The sequence below is a fragment of the Pieris brassicae genome, chromosome 10 (genome assembly GCF_905147105.1).
Source record: "Pieris brassicae chromosome 10, ilPieBrab1.1, whole genome shotgun sequence".
Lineage (NCBI taxonomy): Eukaryota > Metazoa > Arthropoda > Insecta > Lepidoptera > Pieridae > Pieris > Pieris brassicae.
In genome coordinates this window covers 12,576,351-12,595,445 of record NC_059674.1, presented here as the reverse complement: position 1 = coordinate 12,595,445, position 19,095 = coordinate 12,576,351, and the positions used below count along the sequence as shown (strand labels likewise).

Genomic DNA, 19,095 nt, shown 5'->3' with positions numbered 1-19,095 from the left:
GAAATGAGGCTATTGTGTTGCAACTGTTAACTCGGTTGCCATAATATTGGAGAAAAACTATCAGGTAGGCATTATATTTGTATGATTTCAGGGTATAATGGGTAAAAGGACAATCTAAGAATTAAAAATATTTACCAGATATTTAGTTTTAGAAACACAAATTATATTTACACAAAACCTTCGACTCTGATTCAAAGGTAAAAAAATATAAATCTTAGAAATGTAATCTTAATTTGTTATAATTCCATCTTAGAATAAAAATCTCACTAAACTAATAAAAAAATAATCGAATTTTTAACAAATAATAGTTTTCTATGACCTACTTTCCATTTCACAAAGTACTTTTTAAATTAAAAAATAGCAACCCTGATTTACTGATTGTGCAGAAAAAAAAATTGTGCAGATGAAAAAACAATGGTGTGATTCCAGATTTTATTTGTAAGTATTTATAGACTCCAATACTCATCTGGTAGAAATAACGTTTGCAAGATAATCTAAAAGTACTTACTAACTACGATGAGGAAACGAAGGTATAAAACTCATACTTTACATAAAATTTTGAACTTGTTTCTGACGTCCTGTCAATGCAATTTTTACTTTATTTATTCAGCTTGATTTAACTATGCGCCATTCGTTTTGCAATAAAACGGCTTATGCATGAAAGTCTCATAGTATTAGTGCATAAATAATTAAAGTCTAAGTGCAATGGCTGAAAAATTGCCGTGACCAAGAGATATTCGTGACCATCGCTCGTGTTTTCTTACGCAGTGGATCGCGCTGCCGGCGAGTATATATAATTATTGGTGTATTAGGAGGTTTACTTATTATTAATATGTATGTGACAAATGTGGAGTGCTGACCTCTTGAACATTTTTGCCTTGGCACAGTCTTCGGACCCATGTCGTATCAATAATCAAATTAAAGACGTCAGACGTGCATCATCTGTTTTCGTGATTTCATTTGTAAATAACGTCTAAATGTTACACAAAGGAGGCCAATTGAGAGCACATACATGCTTTATATACATAATCTTTCAATTTACTGACTCCAATCATTGTAATATTTGCTACTGTTGGTTCCATTAAATATGCAAAATATTTATATTTACTATTATCATCAATCTAAAAATTATTAATTATGAATAACATTCATTGAATTTAGGGTATATGTGACAAATGAAGTACTTAATGAAAAGCCATAAATGAGTAATCTTGAAGTAGCAATTATTTAATAAAATTTCACTAATTCACTAAGCATTTCAATTGAAAATTTTGTTATAAAATTTCTTACCAGTAAAGAATTAGTAAATATATCCTAAATAATTCACTTTTCTCAATACTTAAACTTCTACAAAGCTACTATATATATACTTTTTTATATAAATTGGATCTATGTTAATATAAATCCAAATTTTTATACTATGTTTAAATATTTTCTATCTTACACCAAACTGTTTCTTGCATTACTTAATATTTGTTATTTCCTGATGGCTGAGCTAAATTTAGCAATAGCTTATTGCTGGCTAAAGTGGATGATGATTTGATTGATAACAATCAAATGGCAACTAGAGGCCTGATTGAATGATAACACTATTTCCGTGCATAAATTATCCAACCAATGTTTACTGTTTTCATTTTGCAAACATAAGTAGAATCATTTATAAAAAAACTTTATGGCCTACATAAAATCATAGTCTTATTAAATGGTTTATATTTATGGCTTGCCATGTCTTAACTCTTACTGATACTTTGAAACTATATATGAGTAATTGGTCTGTATCAGACTCGGTCAAGAATATATGTATTTTATAATAGTATCTTTATAGTTAAGTATATTAATTGAATGTATTGTATTACATGGCAGTTTTGATTTCAAGAGCTAAATATAGATTAATCTACATTTTATAAACCAATAAGGATGTTGTTATATTTAAGGCTATGTACTTAAAAGTTAGAAAAACTTAATTAACAGTATTTAATTGAAATATGGCAATAATTGGATAATTCAGTAATTGTCTGCATCCTATCATGTGAAATTCTGTGCTTTTGACACTTTGCCAAATTTTAGGAAAGAATTTAGTGCAGTTGACTACATTCTTTCTTGAAATTTATGTGTATTCATTATATATACCATTGCTGATTAGTTTCATCTAGTACCATTAGATTAAAAAATGTGATAACAATTTAAATTCAAAACACGCAATATATTCAGAATTAGATAAATTATTTACTCATTGGCCTTAGTAATTAATTCTTTATAAAGATATTTTTTTTGTCTATGTACTGAATATTGACTATGTCGGAAGTTATGAACAGACAAATTTTTGTATTTATTTCATTGTTTTCCTTAAAAGTTAAGTTAATGATCAGGCTTCTGTTCTTTCCACCCCAAAATCAATTACAGTACCTAGCATAAGTCCTGATAAATATTTTTTTTATTTACTGGCCTCGTTTTACATATACAATACTTAATTTTGAGCTATAAGTAACAAAACTTCCAGATATTGAATTTAATACAAGTAATGAGGTAATTAGTGAATCAGTATTGGAATTTATATTAGATAAAAGTAACAATTATTCTTGCATTAAGTGGTTGATTAAATTAAATGAGCCTTTGCCCTTTCAATGAAGTAGATTATTACAAGGTCACACATTATATTGTTTATGCTAAGTTAACTTTTAATATAAACTTATAGTACTACAGGACATGTCTTATAAAATATATTACTTCATACCGTTGTTGTAAATAGTGAAAATAGATAAAATTTTCTTGGCATGGGAAATATTTGACCCTTAGTGGGTATGTGAGTGTGCAATTTAAAGGTAATTTATGTACCATGTTAAACTTGCAGGCAACTTATCACCAGCGACTTTGCCACTCGTCGATAGTTCCACATTACTTTTGCTGTCACTTCACATTGTGTTTCCATAAGCATTATAGCATTTACAATTTAATATATTTTTGTTTCAGATCTTAAATCCTGCAATTTCCAAATTTATTGAAGACTGTTTACCTAGTATAGTACTGATAGTTTAGTTTCGGGGTTGCTAGAGAAAGATGCCAACAAGAGAGAGAATAAAAAGACGGATTTAATTTATTTATTATACAATCAATATTAGTGTATTTAGCTATTTATTAATGTTTGAGTTGCGTTTTATACAATTTATTTAATGTGTCTAATGGGGGATGGACAATATGTCGAGCAATGTGTCGTTACGAAACAAACAGAGGAAGGACAACCTTATAGCCAGGAAACAGGATAAGAGCCCAGAGAAGACTATCAGAGGGACCCGTGGGGCTTATCGAGGGATACCGTCTACCTCCAAACGCGATGAGGAGGAACCGGGCTCCACCGAGCGGCTGGATAGGCCTAAAAAGTTTATGCAGAAGAGTGGTTATGGCCTGGGAAAGAGACCGGAGTTTCCGTTAAAGAATAGGAATGTGCATTTAACGTCATCACGATATGGACAGGTATTTTTTTAGTATTTTTAATATACCTAGTTAAAAATTATAATATTAAATTGTTCTACGTTAAAATCTTAAAATATACATTATGCACCTTAATAATTAATCAATACAAAATAATAAGAACTTGGAACACTTATATTTTATAGGGGTAATTGCCCGTATCGCGATATATGCATAATAAGAAATGCATTAAAATTTGAAATGAATTTACGTATTTTATTTTTATATCTAACGGATATCACTATTTATGCCTTGTTTTAAAAGAATGGCGAGTATAGTTATGTGATTCCTAGAATGAATCCAATTATCAAAAGTAGTGATTTAAAACATGCATTTCCTCTGTCTGATATGCTATCGTATTTTACTGACAAATTGAAATGGGACAAATTACTTTTCCTACTAAGTTTTCTATCTAATCATCAATATAAATATTTGTGTCATATTAGTCTAAAGACCGCTAGGCCTCCCGATTTCGACCGGTTGTTGATTTGTTGTTTTTTTTTTAATTTTGGAAATAAATATAACCCATGCCTTAGAGATAATGTCGCATTTTAACGGTGAAAAAATTCTCAAATTTATTTTTGAATATACGAAAATAAAAACCTTTTCTCTATAAAGATAAAGTTTGTTTTCAGGGAAAAAATCTATAATATTTCTTATAAATGATAGTAATGCCTATCAATGTTCAGCTTATCTGTAAAATATTGGATTTTTCTCTGCTAGCGCTGAACTAGCTTGGGCTACCTTCTATAAAAATGGCTAGATTTATCTAATGTCCCATACAATACAAATAAACCAGGTAGAAATAAATAAAGTGACAATAAGTTGTTCTAAACTTTTTACGTAACTGTGGTAATAAACTTCCACCTTTTGTTAAACTCGCACTGCAGTCGATTATATAACCTGTATCTAACTTGGATACTACATATTTACTGTTCGGACTATAAATAAGAACTACGAACTAAGCCTTGAACAGGATTTTTTTAAACAATGCCTAATTTATTGTAGATTGGGATGTAGTTCGGTTACATAATATTAAATGTTGTTCCAAATTATTCAAAAATTTGTTAGCACCGAGTACTGGCTCGTTTCTAAATGTTTTCCCCCAAAGTTTTTCTGTTTACCATGAAAGTGTTTTTCCGCTCCATTTGAAAGTATTTAGGTTTCGCATAATCGCTAATAAACGCTTATGTTTCTGTAAAAGAAGAAAGTAGAGATAGATCGTTTTCATAGCTTATTTTCGTCATACTGTATGATGCCAATGTATATTGTTAGTCGACATTAGTAATAGGTGTTTACATAGATCTTTCGTTAGTGATAAAGTAGTCTGATGCAACCGATGCATTTCATTTATTTAAGTTTCCCAGAATATTTACCTCAACAGTTTTGTTAGGGTATAAAATATCGAAACAAATTAATGCAGAACTGGCCTAAAACTGAAAAAAAAATGGGTAGCTCAATTCTTCTTGGTTAACGGTTCAACTATGAATATATTTAATTGCATATTCCAAACTGACTTGTTTTATTACGGTTTTATGTTTTATCTTGAGCACTAAAATCGACTTGTTTCAAGTTAAATGATGGTGATGGGCATCTTAAGTTAATCACTAGAATTTTTTATTTATTAGATAACTAGCTGCCCCCGCGAACTTCGTTTCTCCTTACTGTGATTTTACGTAGCCTACCTTTTTAGTACATGCCAACATGAAAAATTTTGCTATGCTACCCCAGAGAGACCTAAAATTATTAGGTTTTTTTGTGAATATTTCTCTACATAAACCTCAGAGGTCAAGTCATAATTTTCTAATTAAGAAATAAAATATAGGGGTTCATAGTAGAGTGGTGAAAATTAAGGGTTGTATATACTTTTGTATGTTGTATCATAAAAAAATTAAAACACATTTTTTTGTGATGGATACTCCTTATCACTTAGGGGTTTGAAATATAGATAGTAGCCGATTCTCAGACTTGCTGAATATGCATAAAAAATTTCATAAGAATCGGAGGAGTATGGGAACGAACATTGTGACACGAGAATTTTATATGTAGACATATATGTCTTGATTATTAATATATTATTATTTATAATAATAGAAATCGATATATTGTAAAGATTTAAAAAGCACTTATACATTACATATATTAAGTATTTTAGGATTGACAGGAAAATGTTTTACTACTGCGCAGAAATATTCATTCCCTTCCATACAAACTAGTTTCAGTAGATTTCCCAATATTTATTATAGGTGCTATCTGCAGTTCTATTTCATTAGCAACCTTGAACCAAGGCACGTGATTGACACGTGTTTAGTGCCGGTTAGAACTCGTATGGGCAATGGCCATTGCGTAGTAGAAAATTTTAAGATCTTTTTGCAAACCCATTAAGCTTAAGAGTCCTTATTTCTGTATCCAAAATTTGTTATAAAGCAGATTTGAACAATTGCGAGGAAGAGGAGAAATGTTTGTTCTAAAAACGAATGAACAAATTCCAAAATTTGTTAGATGGTAACTCTACATAGTATAACATACGAGACAGAAATACTGCAGTCGCTGTCTCAAAGTTCTACGTAGTGTGAATTCAAAAGTACAACCACAGTATACCAAGCACGTTATCTCAGGGGCCTTTCGCGATATTTATAGTATCATTGTTTTGATAAAGTTTTTAATTACTTGAACACCATATGATAGCGTCGACCTTTTCTGTCGGAATGCCGTTACATCACAGCGACTGTACTCTTATCACGATCCATTCTTGGTAAAGATTGTGCCGTCATCGTCACACTCACTTTGGGTATTGCGGTTATTAGGCTGTTTAATAACTAGGCGTTTTTGTGCACGCACGCACTTATTATGGTAAATAATTCGTAAAATATAATAAGATGGATCTAACTAAGATTATTAGCCTCGATATCTTTATGTATTATAAAAAAGTAGTTTATTTTATTTATTATAAAAAACACATGTCAATAATGTGTTGCTTTTCATATACAAGCGACATAAAAGCTGTTTGTTATCATTATAAATGTATTGTTTTCTGTGAAGTTTTTAAATGTTTTAAACCTTAGAATTATTTTAATTAATGAACTCATTGAAGATCTATTGTTAATAATTACTCGATTATATTCCCTAGAGACGTGTATGCAAATTTGTTGTCTTAGGTGAATAGTAATATGTCGCGAATAATTAATAGGCGGTTTGTGGAATTGGTCAAATCATTTGAATTTATGTATGAGTAATTGTGTAAGTGTTCATTTATAAGTATCGTTTTATATACCGCAGAATATACGCGAATCAATTTCTGCAAAAAACGTGTAATAAGTGTATAAATCTTCCTTCGACTTTTTTTATTTATGAATAAGAGTACAGATCACAAACACCATAGCCGATTGCTATAAGACATTACATGCCACACACAGAGACATGCATACATTGACACTTAAACATTATGACACTCTTGCATTGTGTTATAAAAAACATGTATGTAAACAGCCTAAGAAATGATGCGTTTTGAACCTTTATCGCACACTTGTTATGAATGGACTAGTGTCACTCAAACGTTGCTACTTTAAGGACTCGCGCGTATTTTTTGTTCCATTTGTTTTTTGTTTGTTTTTAAAATGTGTTGTATAGGAAACAATGTGTTGTGTGAATAAAGTGATAAGTGTTTGTGAAGGATTGTTGACAGTTGGTTTGTACGTCTATAGTTTTCCCTTTACGATGTTTGTTTTAAAAATAGAAAACGTACGTGATTTATATATGGAAAGATTTATAATTCCACGCTATCGTTCGCTCTGAGACGAGTCTAGTTATTAAGACAATAATTTGTAAACCATTCAAATTAGTCGACAATAATATTGTACAAGAATTTATTCATATTATGGTTTTTTTAAGCTTTTACTTAAACTTTTATAGATTCTATTATATAGTCTTATTTCATTTAAGGTTATTTAAAAAAATATTTTTCAAGATTCTACAAGTTTAAGTTCAATTTGTATTTATCAGATCAAAAATATTTGAATTATAGAAACAATTTTGTTTTTTATAAGCGAAAAATCTCTTTATTATATTTTTTTTAGTTTTAATGCAGGGTGATAATTTTCAATTTTTATTAGGTAATTTTAAAGATTTCACTTAGTAACTGCCGTATCATGTTTCGATCTGATAAAGGTCAACTGTATTTACAATTTAATCTGTTACGTATACAAGTTTTGTGTCTTGATATAACGTTGAGCAATAATGCACAATCTTTTATAACACTAGGCATTTATGCTTTTATTGATGATTATTTGTTGATTTCTTCTTACAAGATAAAATTAACAGTAATACTGTCTACTTGTCTTCATCTTCGTTTACCCGGATAATTCACATTTAAAAAAAACACGGATTGAAACGCGAATTTGACATTAGTGTGTTCCTCATTTGCCAGGATTGCAGAAAGCACTCGAAATGTTAGCAGACTGAATATAATTATCCTGCTTACTACCAATGTGACTAGACTAAACTTAGTTATTGTTTTCGTATTATATTTTGATATAAATATAAAAACTGCATAAACTAAGCTGCATTTAAGTGATTATTAGATTGTTAAAAATCTTATGTATGTAAAAAATTTACAGCAAGAGGTTAGTGAAAGATGTCATAAGGCCTTAAATACTTGTACCTGAGGTCAATTGCCTCTGACAATCTGACCTAGTGACATATCCTATGAAGTTACTCGGATTTAATGCATAGACTCGGTAAACTTAATGTTTTTGTTCTAGTAAAACCAAAACTTAATTAAGATATCATTCTTTTGAAGAATGAAGAATTTTATTTTTACTCGCAATTACTTGAGATTTTATTTTTAAGTTACAAGAAATAGTGTTTAAATATTATATAGAATGCATATCCGTGGTTTAGTTGATGGATAATGCGTAAGTCGCAGATTCCGGTTTTGATTCAAACTCAAAAAATATCTACCTAAAACGTCACGTAATAAACCGACTACCCTTAAAGTAATCAACTAAAGATCAAAAAATCCTTTAACGAGGTAAAGATTATGTACAAGAGCTGCACTTATTGCAGCGCGTTATATTATTTTTTTCTTGCATTATATGCATACATTGAACAAATAAAGTCTTCATCTAATATTGGGAAATGGTTAGAAGAATATTCTCTTATAGTTCTTTATTTATAGATGACATCAGGTCTTCACGGCCACGGTCATCAAATCTCACAGCAGGGCCACCACCTCGACTCATCCGTGTTATCGGCGAAGGAAAAGACTGTGCATGTCAAGGAGAAAACTTTTAAGGTACGGAAAATGTTCTATTATAATATTTGGCTTCATCGACGTATATCCGGCACAGTAGGCTGATATTCTGATTTCTTGCCTATAAAGATTAAGCAATAAATCCCCTACAAATTTAAAAGTCCCACTGGTACCAAAAAGTTATAAATAATTTAGAGTAAAAGTAATTAATAATATTTGAATGTGTTCCAGGTGGTGGTGGGCAGCGAGGTAGGGGTTATGAAGACACCCGTATTGGGTCCCAGGCCGTACAATGCACTTGCGATCATACATACCCAACAGAGTAATACTTTTGATATGCTCAACTCGCTTACCACCAGCGTCGTAAGTAACGCTTATATTATCAATTACTTTAACTATTACAATGTAATTAACAATTATAGAAATAGAATACAAGCACGTAATAGATACAATACAAAATATTATAAAGTGACGGTCTAATTCAGAAACATGCAACCGAACAGTTAAAGAATTTGTCATGTTTTTTTTAAAAAACACAGGTACTAAGGACAACACATAATATAGTAATTTGCCATATAGGTTTATTTTAAAGACTCTTTAATATTAAAACAATAGTATTTACTGATAGTAGAACTTTTTATTGCTGATCAAGATTTATATTAACAGTAAATCTTTTTTCATACAATTTGTATAAATTTAAGAAAACTATTCGAAATCTTACGTGTTTTTTGTATTTTTTTAAATATAGCAGCCGTAATCTTTTTTCAGGCTAGTCAACCGGTTGTAGGAGTGGGCGTGGGAGTAGGAGGGTATCGTCGTCGCAGCTCAGGTCAGGGTGCCTTGTGTGATCCTGAATTGGATGATAGCGGAAACAAACTGGTCGCCAGGTTGGAGGATGATGCTTTTATATCAGAGCAGGATTTGGTGAGTACTTTTTCATTTCTCTACATTGAGTCATATAAGAAGAGATTCATATGGGCGTTTATTAAACATTTTTTTAAATCTTAATTATTTATCGAATTGATTTTGGTGCTTTGGAAGCAAGATTCAGAGATCGATTTGATGAACTTAATCGCTGTACATATGTATGTAATTAGCCAGATATTATTAAGAGTAATTATTGGTGTCCACAGTTTTATTTTAATGGTAATTGTAATGGATTACATAAAAGTCAGTTAAGATTTGATCTTTGTCTTACAGGAAGAAAACATAGAGGAGAATAACATCATAGCTGCCTCCGCCACTGATAAACCTGATGATGAACCCGGTACAGAACAATCACAAAAGCAACAGAACGGTAATCTATTCATTTTGACACTTGAAACTATATTGTTGGTAACTCATTTAACAGACACTCATCATGTATACTACATAAAGAGGGTCTGGGAGAGATCATTTATGATAAAGCCAATCTCTGAAGTCCCTAATTATTTTTAATAATTTATGTTAATAAGAAACCGATAAACATATCTCAGTTTAAATAAATTTATGACATGGTACAGTTTAACATATTGAAATTTTGTTTAGGTATAGTCTACGATCCTATCTACGAGTTAGATAAACTGGAGGATAAGGACAAAGATAAGGCCGATAAGGAAGATGAGGAAGAACCGATTGGTGTCTCGCCCTGTGGCAGGTTAATATTTATTTGTTTTTTAATAGACACATTATTTTTCATCATAAGACAAATCGTAAAACACATAATCAACATCGATTTTCTGTTTCATATGAAATTTAATAAAAATATAGTACTGTTTTTTGTTAACATAGCTTTTACACATTGAAAGAAAACACCTTTTTATCGGATTGAAGCTATGTATATTATATTTATTTTACATAATTTTAATTTTTTCCGACGTTTCAAGTGTGTGGTCACGGTGACTGAAGACAAAAGGTGTTGTATGTCAAAAAGTATCACAGCTGTAGAGAAAGTTTATAATAATCATTCAATCCGGTAAAAAACTGTTTTCTCTTAATAAAAATAGATTGTAAGACAACACTTTACAAGTGTACTGTATTGTACACTGTACAAGACTTTGCAAGTTTTTTTTAAATGAACAGGTTTTTCAAGTACGACAAAGAGGTGGGTCGTGGATCCTTTAAAACGGTCTATCACGGGCTGGACACGCAAACTGGAGTCGCCGTGGCCTGGTGCGAATTGCTGGTAAGTTTTTTTACATATTATATTGAAGTCTGTAAATAATAGCGGAGGTTCTTGTATTGTCTCCCTCTATCTGTCGCACACCGCTACTATATGCATCCACATACGAACACGCGCGAGTGTTTATCCTAAAATTCAAAGTAACAATAATTATAAAGTGTTAATGTAAATTGAAGTACACTTAAGTATTTCAAAGCGAATTCGACTTAAGAGTCCTTCAAGTAGAGAGTGTACCAACTCTTAAGCGGCAGCAGCAGTATTCTGGTAATGTCAGTGTCCATGGGCGGCGATATCACTTAACGTTAGGTCTCCTGCCCGTTTTGCCGCTATTAAATTAAAAAAAAGAAGTTAATTCATAGTTTCAGTTGGGCTATGGACGGCATAGTCACTTAAATTAAAAGGCATACATTAATGTTTTAGGAGAAAAAGTTGAATAAAACGGAGCGTCTTCGGTTTCGCGAAGAGGCTGATATGTTGAAAAAACTACAGCACCCTAACATTGTACGCTTCTACAATTATTGGGAAGGCACCGTCGCTAAGAAGAAGAATATTGTGCTCATCACTGAGCTTATGGTCTCGGGAACTCTTAAAACGTAAGTAAATAGCAATACCCAATTATTATTTTAGTGCACTACTGCCTGCTAAAACCGCTTTAAGTTTTTAGTACGTAATATTTCAATAGGAATGTGACAAACGATGACAGTAAATAGTAGAAATTTAGCAATGTAGGAATTTACTATTTATTACAAGGATAATGTAGCTAAAAATTGGTTTTATTGTTTATGTGAAGACATCTGTTATATGGTCAATGGAATTTTAAATTAAAATAATATAACGATATAATAAATATTCTTATCACAATCGAACAGAAACAATAGTTATAAGATTCCAATTAACCTGTTTTTTTTAAAGAATAAAGGTGTAAAGTATGTAGTAAGTATGAACTCTATTTTTACAGTTATCTGAAGAGGTTTAAGCGACTTAAACCAAAAGTTCTCAAGTCATGGTGTCGTCAGATATTGAAGGGGCTTAATTTTCTTCACTCTAGAACACCGCCTATAATACACAGGTTTGTATTATTTCATTTATATTCTGTTTAGATATTATTTGGATTGATATGACTTGAGAAAATTTGTAGTTACAGATGCAGAAATATATTTTCTCTATCCCCCATAACAGATATGGGACATTTCATGTTCAAAATCTTTACAGTTCTTATCTCAAACATTTATTACTTAATACAAAAAATTTTGAACAGACCAAAGAGATCAGACCTCATTCTACAGCTATGATATTCTGAAGGCATCTATAAATATTTGACAACCCAGTGACAATTGTTTACTTCTAAAAAGAATAAGACATCCAATATGTTTAAGTATTTTTCTTTAATTATTATTTATGTGTTTTGCCGTTTTCTCGGAACTTCCACAAACATTTCAAGACGATGATTAGACGAGTTAAAACTCGAGGAGTTTTAGCGAGACAAACGATCAGCAATTATTAATATATGGATACGTTTTTAGTATATTTATAAGCAATCGAGTATTGCAAGTAACGATTTAAGTAAACTTATTCTTGATTATTGATAGATTCAAAAGATTTAATAATATCTTTTTTACAGAGATCTGAAATGTGACAACATATTTATCACCGGTACTACCGGTAGTGTGAAAATCGGCGACCTGGGACTTGCTACGTTAAAGAATAGGAGCTTTGCCAAGTCAGTCATAGGTAAGATATATAATTTTCAGATTAAAAAATAAATAGTAAAAAATATAATATATATAATAAAAATTATATCTTAGTTTTGGTAAGAAAAGATCGCTTAATGTAACCAAAAGTCTTATTATTTAAAATATAATCGCTACAAAAGCAAATTATATAATGGTCCTAAAAAACTAAACGATGCCATAATCGAATAATATTATTCCTTATTATAAAAAGTATTTTCAAAGTGATACTAAAACCTATTTCAAGCAGAACGGTATGCATAAGGTTTTCTTAGCTGATATGGCTTAGATACATTTTTGTTGGGAAATGTAGTTTAAAAAGTTTAATCATATAACATTTATGAAATGTTTCTCATGCTATATGTTTTTATATTCTAGGTACGCCAGAATTCATGGCACCGGAGATGTACGAAGAGCACTACGATGAGTCCGTAGACGTGTACGCGTTTGGGATGTGCATGCTCGAGATGGCAACGGGCGAATACCCATACAGCGAGTGTAGCGGACCTGCGCAGATCTATAAGAAAGTTGTCTCGGTATGTAGTTTTATATTAACGTATTTTTTATTAAGCTACCCTAAAATAGTGGTGGTTAGAAGGGTTCCAGTGGGTAAGGATGCTGGGAGGATGGAACGCTGGATAATGCCATATGCCATGTGCCCTGGGATTCGATAATACGTGTAATGTTTTTGGATACCATAATTGCTTCACTTACATACTAACTTTTTATCTAAAACATTTGAGGAAATCGTTTCTAGTAGCTAAATAGAGCGTACCAATTCTTAAAAGGCCGTCAACGCACACGCGAGCCCTCTGGCATTGAGAGTGTCTATTGGCGAGCACCACTTAATATAAGGTGAGCCTCGTGCCTGTTTGTTGTTCTATATAAAAAAAATCGTGACGCTTTCCATTAATGTTTTGTTAATCATACCAAAACTAATAAAATATAAACAGCAGATAATATTGCTTAATTAGGGTCAAATATACTAAATAAACCTAAATATTTCAGGGTGTGAAGCCTCAAAGTCTGGAGAAGGTCAGCATACCGGAAGTAAGGGATATCATAGAACAGTGCATACGACCGAACAAAACTGACAGGTACACGATTATTTCTCAGTGGATCTTTTTAATTACACATATATAAGCAAATTTAAATTACTTAAGAAATGATTCTCAATGATATTAATACTTCATTATAGGTAGTAGAACTCTGTAGAAATAATTTCGTCAAGTTTCGTGCGTACTAAGAACCAATATCGTGATTATTTAAACGCCTCATTATTATTTGTAGACCCAAAGTGAAAGACCTCTTAAACCACGAGTTCTTCGGCGAGGATATTGGTCTGAGGTTGGAGATTGTGAGTCGGGACCTCGTGACGACATCGGACATCACAAAGATACAGTTCCGTCTCAAGATCATCGATCCTAAGAAACGGTAAGGTAAAACTGTTTGGAGATGCTTCTACATAATTAATAAACAGATTTAATCAAACCGAGTGTCGATTCTAGAAGGTCATACAAACTTAAATCTAGTTTCAAGAGCTGTTATACAATAATTTTTATTATTTATATTGACACATTTGACAGGCACGATACGAATATTAATTAATTAGTGACGCTACAACGTTTTTAGGTCTGGGCCTCAAATGTCTGTATCTGTTTCATAATCATTTGTCAATCTAATAGGCAAGTAGATGATCAGCCTCCCGTGCCTGACGGACGCCGTCGACTGTTTGGGCCTAAGGCAAGCCTGTTTCCTCACGATGTGTTCCTTCACCGTTCGAGCGAATGCTAAATGCGCATATAGAAAGAAAATCCATTCCATACAGTCCACAAAGTCCAGCACCCTTAAGCCACTATACTACTGTTTACTGGGTCCTGGTGTTACACTCGGGTCTTTATAATTTTTATCTTACAGTTAATGTATGAGTTTCATATAATAATATTTTGGAAAACTTAAGTTGAGTAATCCCAGTTATGTTACAATATAAGACTTGGACAAAATTGCAAGCAAATTTTTTTTTATATAATAGGGAGGCAAACGGGAAAAAATTTGAAATGCTGTTCAATGTGGTCCAGTGTCTGTTTCATGGGTCATTTCTGAAGTTATCAGCAGGAAGGCCTAAAAATATTGTTGTGTCTGAAATGTATAGTGTAAAACTAAATCTCGAGTATCTGTATGAGTTCTGATGTTTCTGAATCTTACCCTTACACTTTGTAAGGGTAAGATTCAGAAACATTTTCGTAACACTAACAAACCGTTAAACGTTACAAAAATGTTGCGTCCAATGAGAATTAAAAGTAACTAATATGTACATTTTTACACAAAATAGGCAAAAGTTAAACAAAACTATAGAAGTTTGCATCTTTTGTAACGTATATACGAAAATCTATTCAATAAAACACAAATTCTTTATATAGGTCGTACACGCATAAGGAAAATGAAGCAATCCAATTCGAGTTCGACATAGAGAAAGATGATTGTGAGGAAGTGGCCAACGATATGGCCAAGGCTGGTCTTATTATGGAGGAAGATACAAGGATCGTTTTCAAACTGCTTAAGTCACAGCTCATCAGTCTTAACCGGTGAGTGATTTTAATTTTTAGAGAAAGTTTTTTCATTATGATATTCTAGCATGTTTTATTTATTTATTATGTAATGGCGGTTATTACATACGTTACAGACAAATTTTGGTTTTCTTTCGATTTTGAGTCGTATTTGTAAACATATATAAAAAACAACTTTAATGACCCTCTTTACAGGGTTTGTTACCCATTCCAAAATATTGTCAACCAATTCATGCGAACCCACCAATTTTGGTAACGAAGGAAAAATCTTTTAACGATTAAAGTAACCAGATACATTTTTTCTATCAGATTTTTATATGTAAAATGATTTTTAGACAAAAAGCTCCACGTTTTTATCATTAACGTTTATTTTCCTTTTAGTATCGCTTGAATTTTTGTTTTCCTCATTTAACAGTTAAGTTTATAAGTTCATAACCGTCAGGCGGAGGAAGATAATTGTGTGGAGTATAGTTGCGACAAACTTATGAACAACAAAATTTTTAAAAAAATAATCTCGACGAAATATCAAAAATATTGTCTCTAAAATATACAATAATTCTAATATCTAGAGGAAGAAGAAATTCTATACCAAATGAAATGTTTTGAAATATCTAATGGTATAACCATAATTTGGTGTAACATCCTTTGACTCAAAAATTTTATAGTTTGATTGTTTAAAAGGCTTCACTTGCACTTGCTTAAACGATTTGTGAATTTAGGTAGGCAATAAAAGTAAATAATTTACTTTATTGAAGAAAAATCAGTTTGAATACCTTTTTTGCTCATTAAATTCTAGTGGTACATTTCAATACACAACTGGTTAGAGTTGTTTGGCCATGAATATGTCTAATTGTGTTCACAATTCGCTTATCGGATGAGATGATGGGTTATCCACATTTAAATTAAATTATTGAAATGGCTCGTAAAGGTTTTCAAAACTCGTTTGAAAGCTCATAAGTTTAAGATCAAGGATATTCATGTTAATGTAATAATTTCTGTTTATTTACGATTAAAAGAAAACATATCATCATCACATCATATCACAGTCTTGACGCAAACGAAGCATTAATACGTTTTATTTGCAATTTACGTTACGGAATTAAATGCGGTTGCAATTATCACGAATAATAACAAGTTTTCAAAATCTTCTGCTTAGTATATAAAGTAGTAATTCGGGTAAAAAGTAAAACCATATGCATTTTAAATCCGAATTGCGGTATATTAATAGTTGCCTCTTGCATAACGAAAACTATTTAAATACTTCGACGCATCACTGCTTACGATTAATTGACGATATAATACTAGTACATAACGCGCGATAGATGTAAACACACCCATGTCGTGTCTAGACTAAAAAAAATTTCGTTAAACAAGTATATGCGCGTGTGATGTAGAATATTTTTTTAAAGTCGTAAAACAGGTTGAAATGTGTATTGTGAATTTTGTTTTGGCGTAACTGTTGCGATATGATTTGAAAAATCTATCGGAAAGATATGAATTAGCTTTGTATGACTTTTAGTACATATTATTTACTCCTAATTTAAACCAACATTTATAAGGAGAAAAATACGTTTTTTCGCGCATTATTTATTTTAACTTATTTACTTGTTTTTAGCATAATTATTGATATACAACTTTAAATAGATAGGAAGACATATGAATTACTTAACAACCGCCTACACCAATGTGTTGTCTAACCTATTTATTAATGGTTTTAAATTTAAAACTCCATATTTGCAGATCCTTAGGACCGTTAGTGATTCAGATGGAAGAGGAAATCTTTTGTTTATAATATATATTATTTTACACATCGTTAAAGCAATTAGCAAAATTAATTCAACTCACGTATTCAGTTCTTTACGTTAACATTTCCGTAATATAAAATTAATTTCTGTGAATTAACTTGTTATTCAAGTTTTTCTGTATATTGCAAAGGCTGAAATTATAATTTGTATCCACGATTTTATGATATGGCTTATGAAAAAGTATTGTTACTCTTATTTAAACGTTATATACTTACTAGATATAGCTAGGACCTTCGTCAGCGTAAAACAAATATGGCAATATGTTTCATTGCGAGTTCCACTTTAGCCGATAACGTAGGTTTTACGTCAGTATAACACTGAATTATAAATCGCCAGTTTTATTTTAACGTCTGTTTAGAGGAGTTCAATTGATAACGCAGAAAGTGTGTGTGACAAAATCTGTGAGTAAAACCAAAATGTCTCCTATATGCCCATAGTGGGCATACGGGACTGTACTCTCCATCAACTTATATTTTATATTAAAAATGCAGTTTTTACTAGTATATATCTTTAATGATAATGAGATTAGATTCATGTTTCAATGGTAATAATTAGGACAAGTTCAAATGAGATAGCGGATTTTATCAATGACGATATTTATTTGCATTTTAATATGCGGGCGATAAATTATTTGGTATGAAAAAAAATATGATTGAAAACTTGAATTATATAAATAAAATAGGGTTTTGTAATCACACACAGTAACCTAGCATAAAGGTAGCTTAAATATAACACGTTGTTGAGCCCATGAATTGGAAATCTTTTCAAAAAATATTTACGTATAAAATTTTCACCAATTAAATTAGTTTAATTGCGTTTTATCTAAAGTACGTATTTGTTGCTTTTTATCACATGCTTAAACACAATTTGACAGGAGACGAAAGAGTTGGAATAGAGGAATTAAACTGATATTTTTAATTAATATGAATAAGAATAATATAATATAAATTGATAACAGTAATACTTGTACAAGTATTTCTGTTCAAGTCTTTCTAAAATGTGTACCGTAATTATTCTTGCAAGTTACGATGGAATTTGACTCAGCGAAATCGTGTGATTATTCAAATATTCGCTGGCATCACAAGTCAATGCTCGGATCGTGCGTGTCTCAACACAATAAAAAATACTTATTATAATGTAAAGATATGTACATATTTATGCTGAAAAAAAATGTGTCATTTAAATATTTTACTTTAGTTAATTCTTTATTTAATTTCGAAACTTAATTTGTAGCTAAGAGCTTATAATGTTAAATTTTGTTCTTGCTTGGCATTTTAAACTGCACTTCCAATATTTTAATTATTTGACAATGTGGAATTTAAAGTATAGTTACGCATTAAACACAACTGTATTCGAATTAAGGGTTTAATTGTAGTACTTCGGTCAGTGTTTAACATTAAAAACAAACGAAGCAAAATGTTTTGGTATATAGAATTTATTAAATCACGTGCCTCGACCGCGTCGACAAGACAACCGTAGCTAGGATAAACAATAAAGTACTGCAAATTCGCGTGTCAAAGGTCATTGCTAAATATATAATTTGTGAATATTAACTTTGATGTCAGTTGTCAGATTTGTTCGTAAAAATTATGATCCTGATGGAAAATACTGAACATCGTTTTAATTTGAAACTTAGTTTATTTGAATTTTGTATTTACAAAAAGGTGGTTTAGGTTAGTGTAATGACATAATAGCATTATATACCATATTTTACTTTTGCTTTTTATTTTTAATAATTTTGTTCAGTTGGATCAACTTAAAGTTTGTGATTTTTTTTTTAGAGAAAGAAGTGAGAAAAAAGCACAGATGCTTTTTAACCAAGAAATTCTTAATGAACAGAATCGCCAACAACAGCTACTTTTAGAACAACAACTTAGACAGGTATTTTTTTTATTGCATTCTAGTTTGCTTAGATCTTATATTATAATAATATTCTTGGTTTTAAAAAGGTTAAGATGATCCAGAGCCAACAGCAGGCGGGCCCCGTAGATCAAGTAAAGTCGGGTCTTTTGAATGGTGTTGGTTCTCCTCCAGCTGCTTTGGCAGCTGTGCAGTAAGTCATTAGATTTTTTATAGAAATCAAAAAATAATATAAGGTACAATTTCAGTTGTT

At 31.1% G+C, this 19,095-nt stretch overlaps 1 protein-coding gene across 12 annotated transcripts in view; it reads left to right on the top strand.

Moving 5' to 3' along the window:
• Positions 1 to 364: 364 nt before the first annotated feature.
• Positions 365 to 19,095, top strand: part of LOC123715169 (serine/threonine-protein kinase WNK1) — a 31,811-nt gene continuing 13,080 nt past the window's right edge. For 8 of the 12 annotated variants that reach the window (XM_045670047.1, XM_045670044.1, XM_045670043.1 and 5 more), the window contains exons 1-17: positions 365 to 438; positions 2,971 to 3,471; positions 8,645 to 8,761; positions 8,951 to 9,082; positions 9,488 to 9,643; positions 9,920 to 10,016; positions 10,247 to 10,355; positions 10,781 to 10,883; positions 11,301 to 11,473; positions 11,839 to 11,949; positions 12,502 to 12,611; positions 12,989 to 13,146; positions 13,619 to 13,707; positions 13,901 to 14,044; positions 15,031 to 15,195; positions 18,764 to 18,863; positions 18,932 to 19,035. In XM_045670047.1, coding sequence (XP_045526003.1) covers positions 3,187 to 3,471; positions 8,645 to 8,761; positions 8,951 to 9,082; positions 9,488 to 9,643; positions 9,920 to 10,016; positions 10,247 to 10,355; positions 10,781 to 10,883; positions 11,301 to 11,473; positions 11,839 to 11,949; positions 12,502 to 12,611; positions 12,989 to 13,146; positions 13,619 to 13,707; positions 13,901 to 14,044; positions 15,031 to 15,195; positions 18,764 to 18,863; positions 18,932 to 19,035 — 2,153 coding nt within the window. In that variant the 5' untranslated portion in view covers positions 365 to 438; positions 2,971 to 3,186. Of the gene's footprint in view, positions 531 to 2,970; positions 3,472 to 7,031; positions 7,161 to 8,644; positions 8,762 to 8,950; positions 9,083 to 9,487; positions 9,644 to 9,919; positions 10,017 to 10,246; positions 10,356 to 10,780; positions 10,884 to 11,300; positions 11,474 to 11,838; positions 11,950 to 12,501; positions 12,612 to 12,988; positions 13,147 to 13,618; positions 13,708 to 13,900; positions 14,045 to 15,030; positions 15,196 to 18,763; positions 18,864 to 18,931; positions 19,036 to 19,095 lie in introns of those variants that run through there. The other 4 variants (XM_045670041.1, XM_045670049.1, XM_045670052.1 and 1 more) reach the window with 4 other exon arrangements.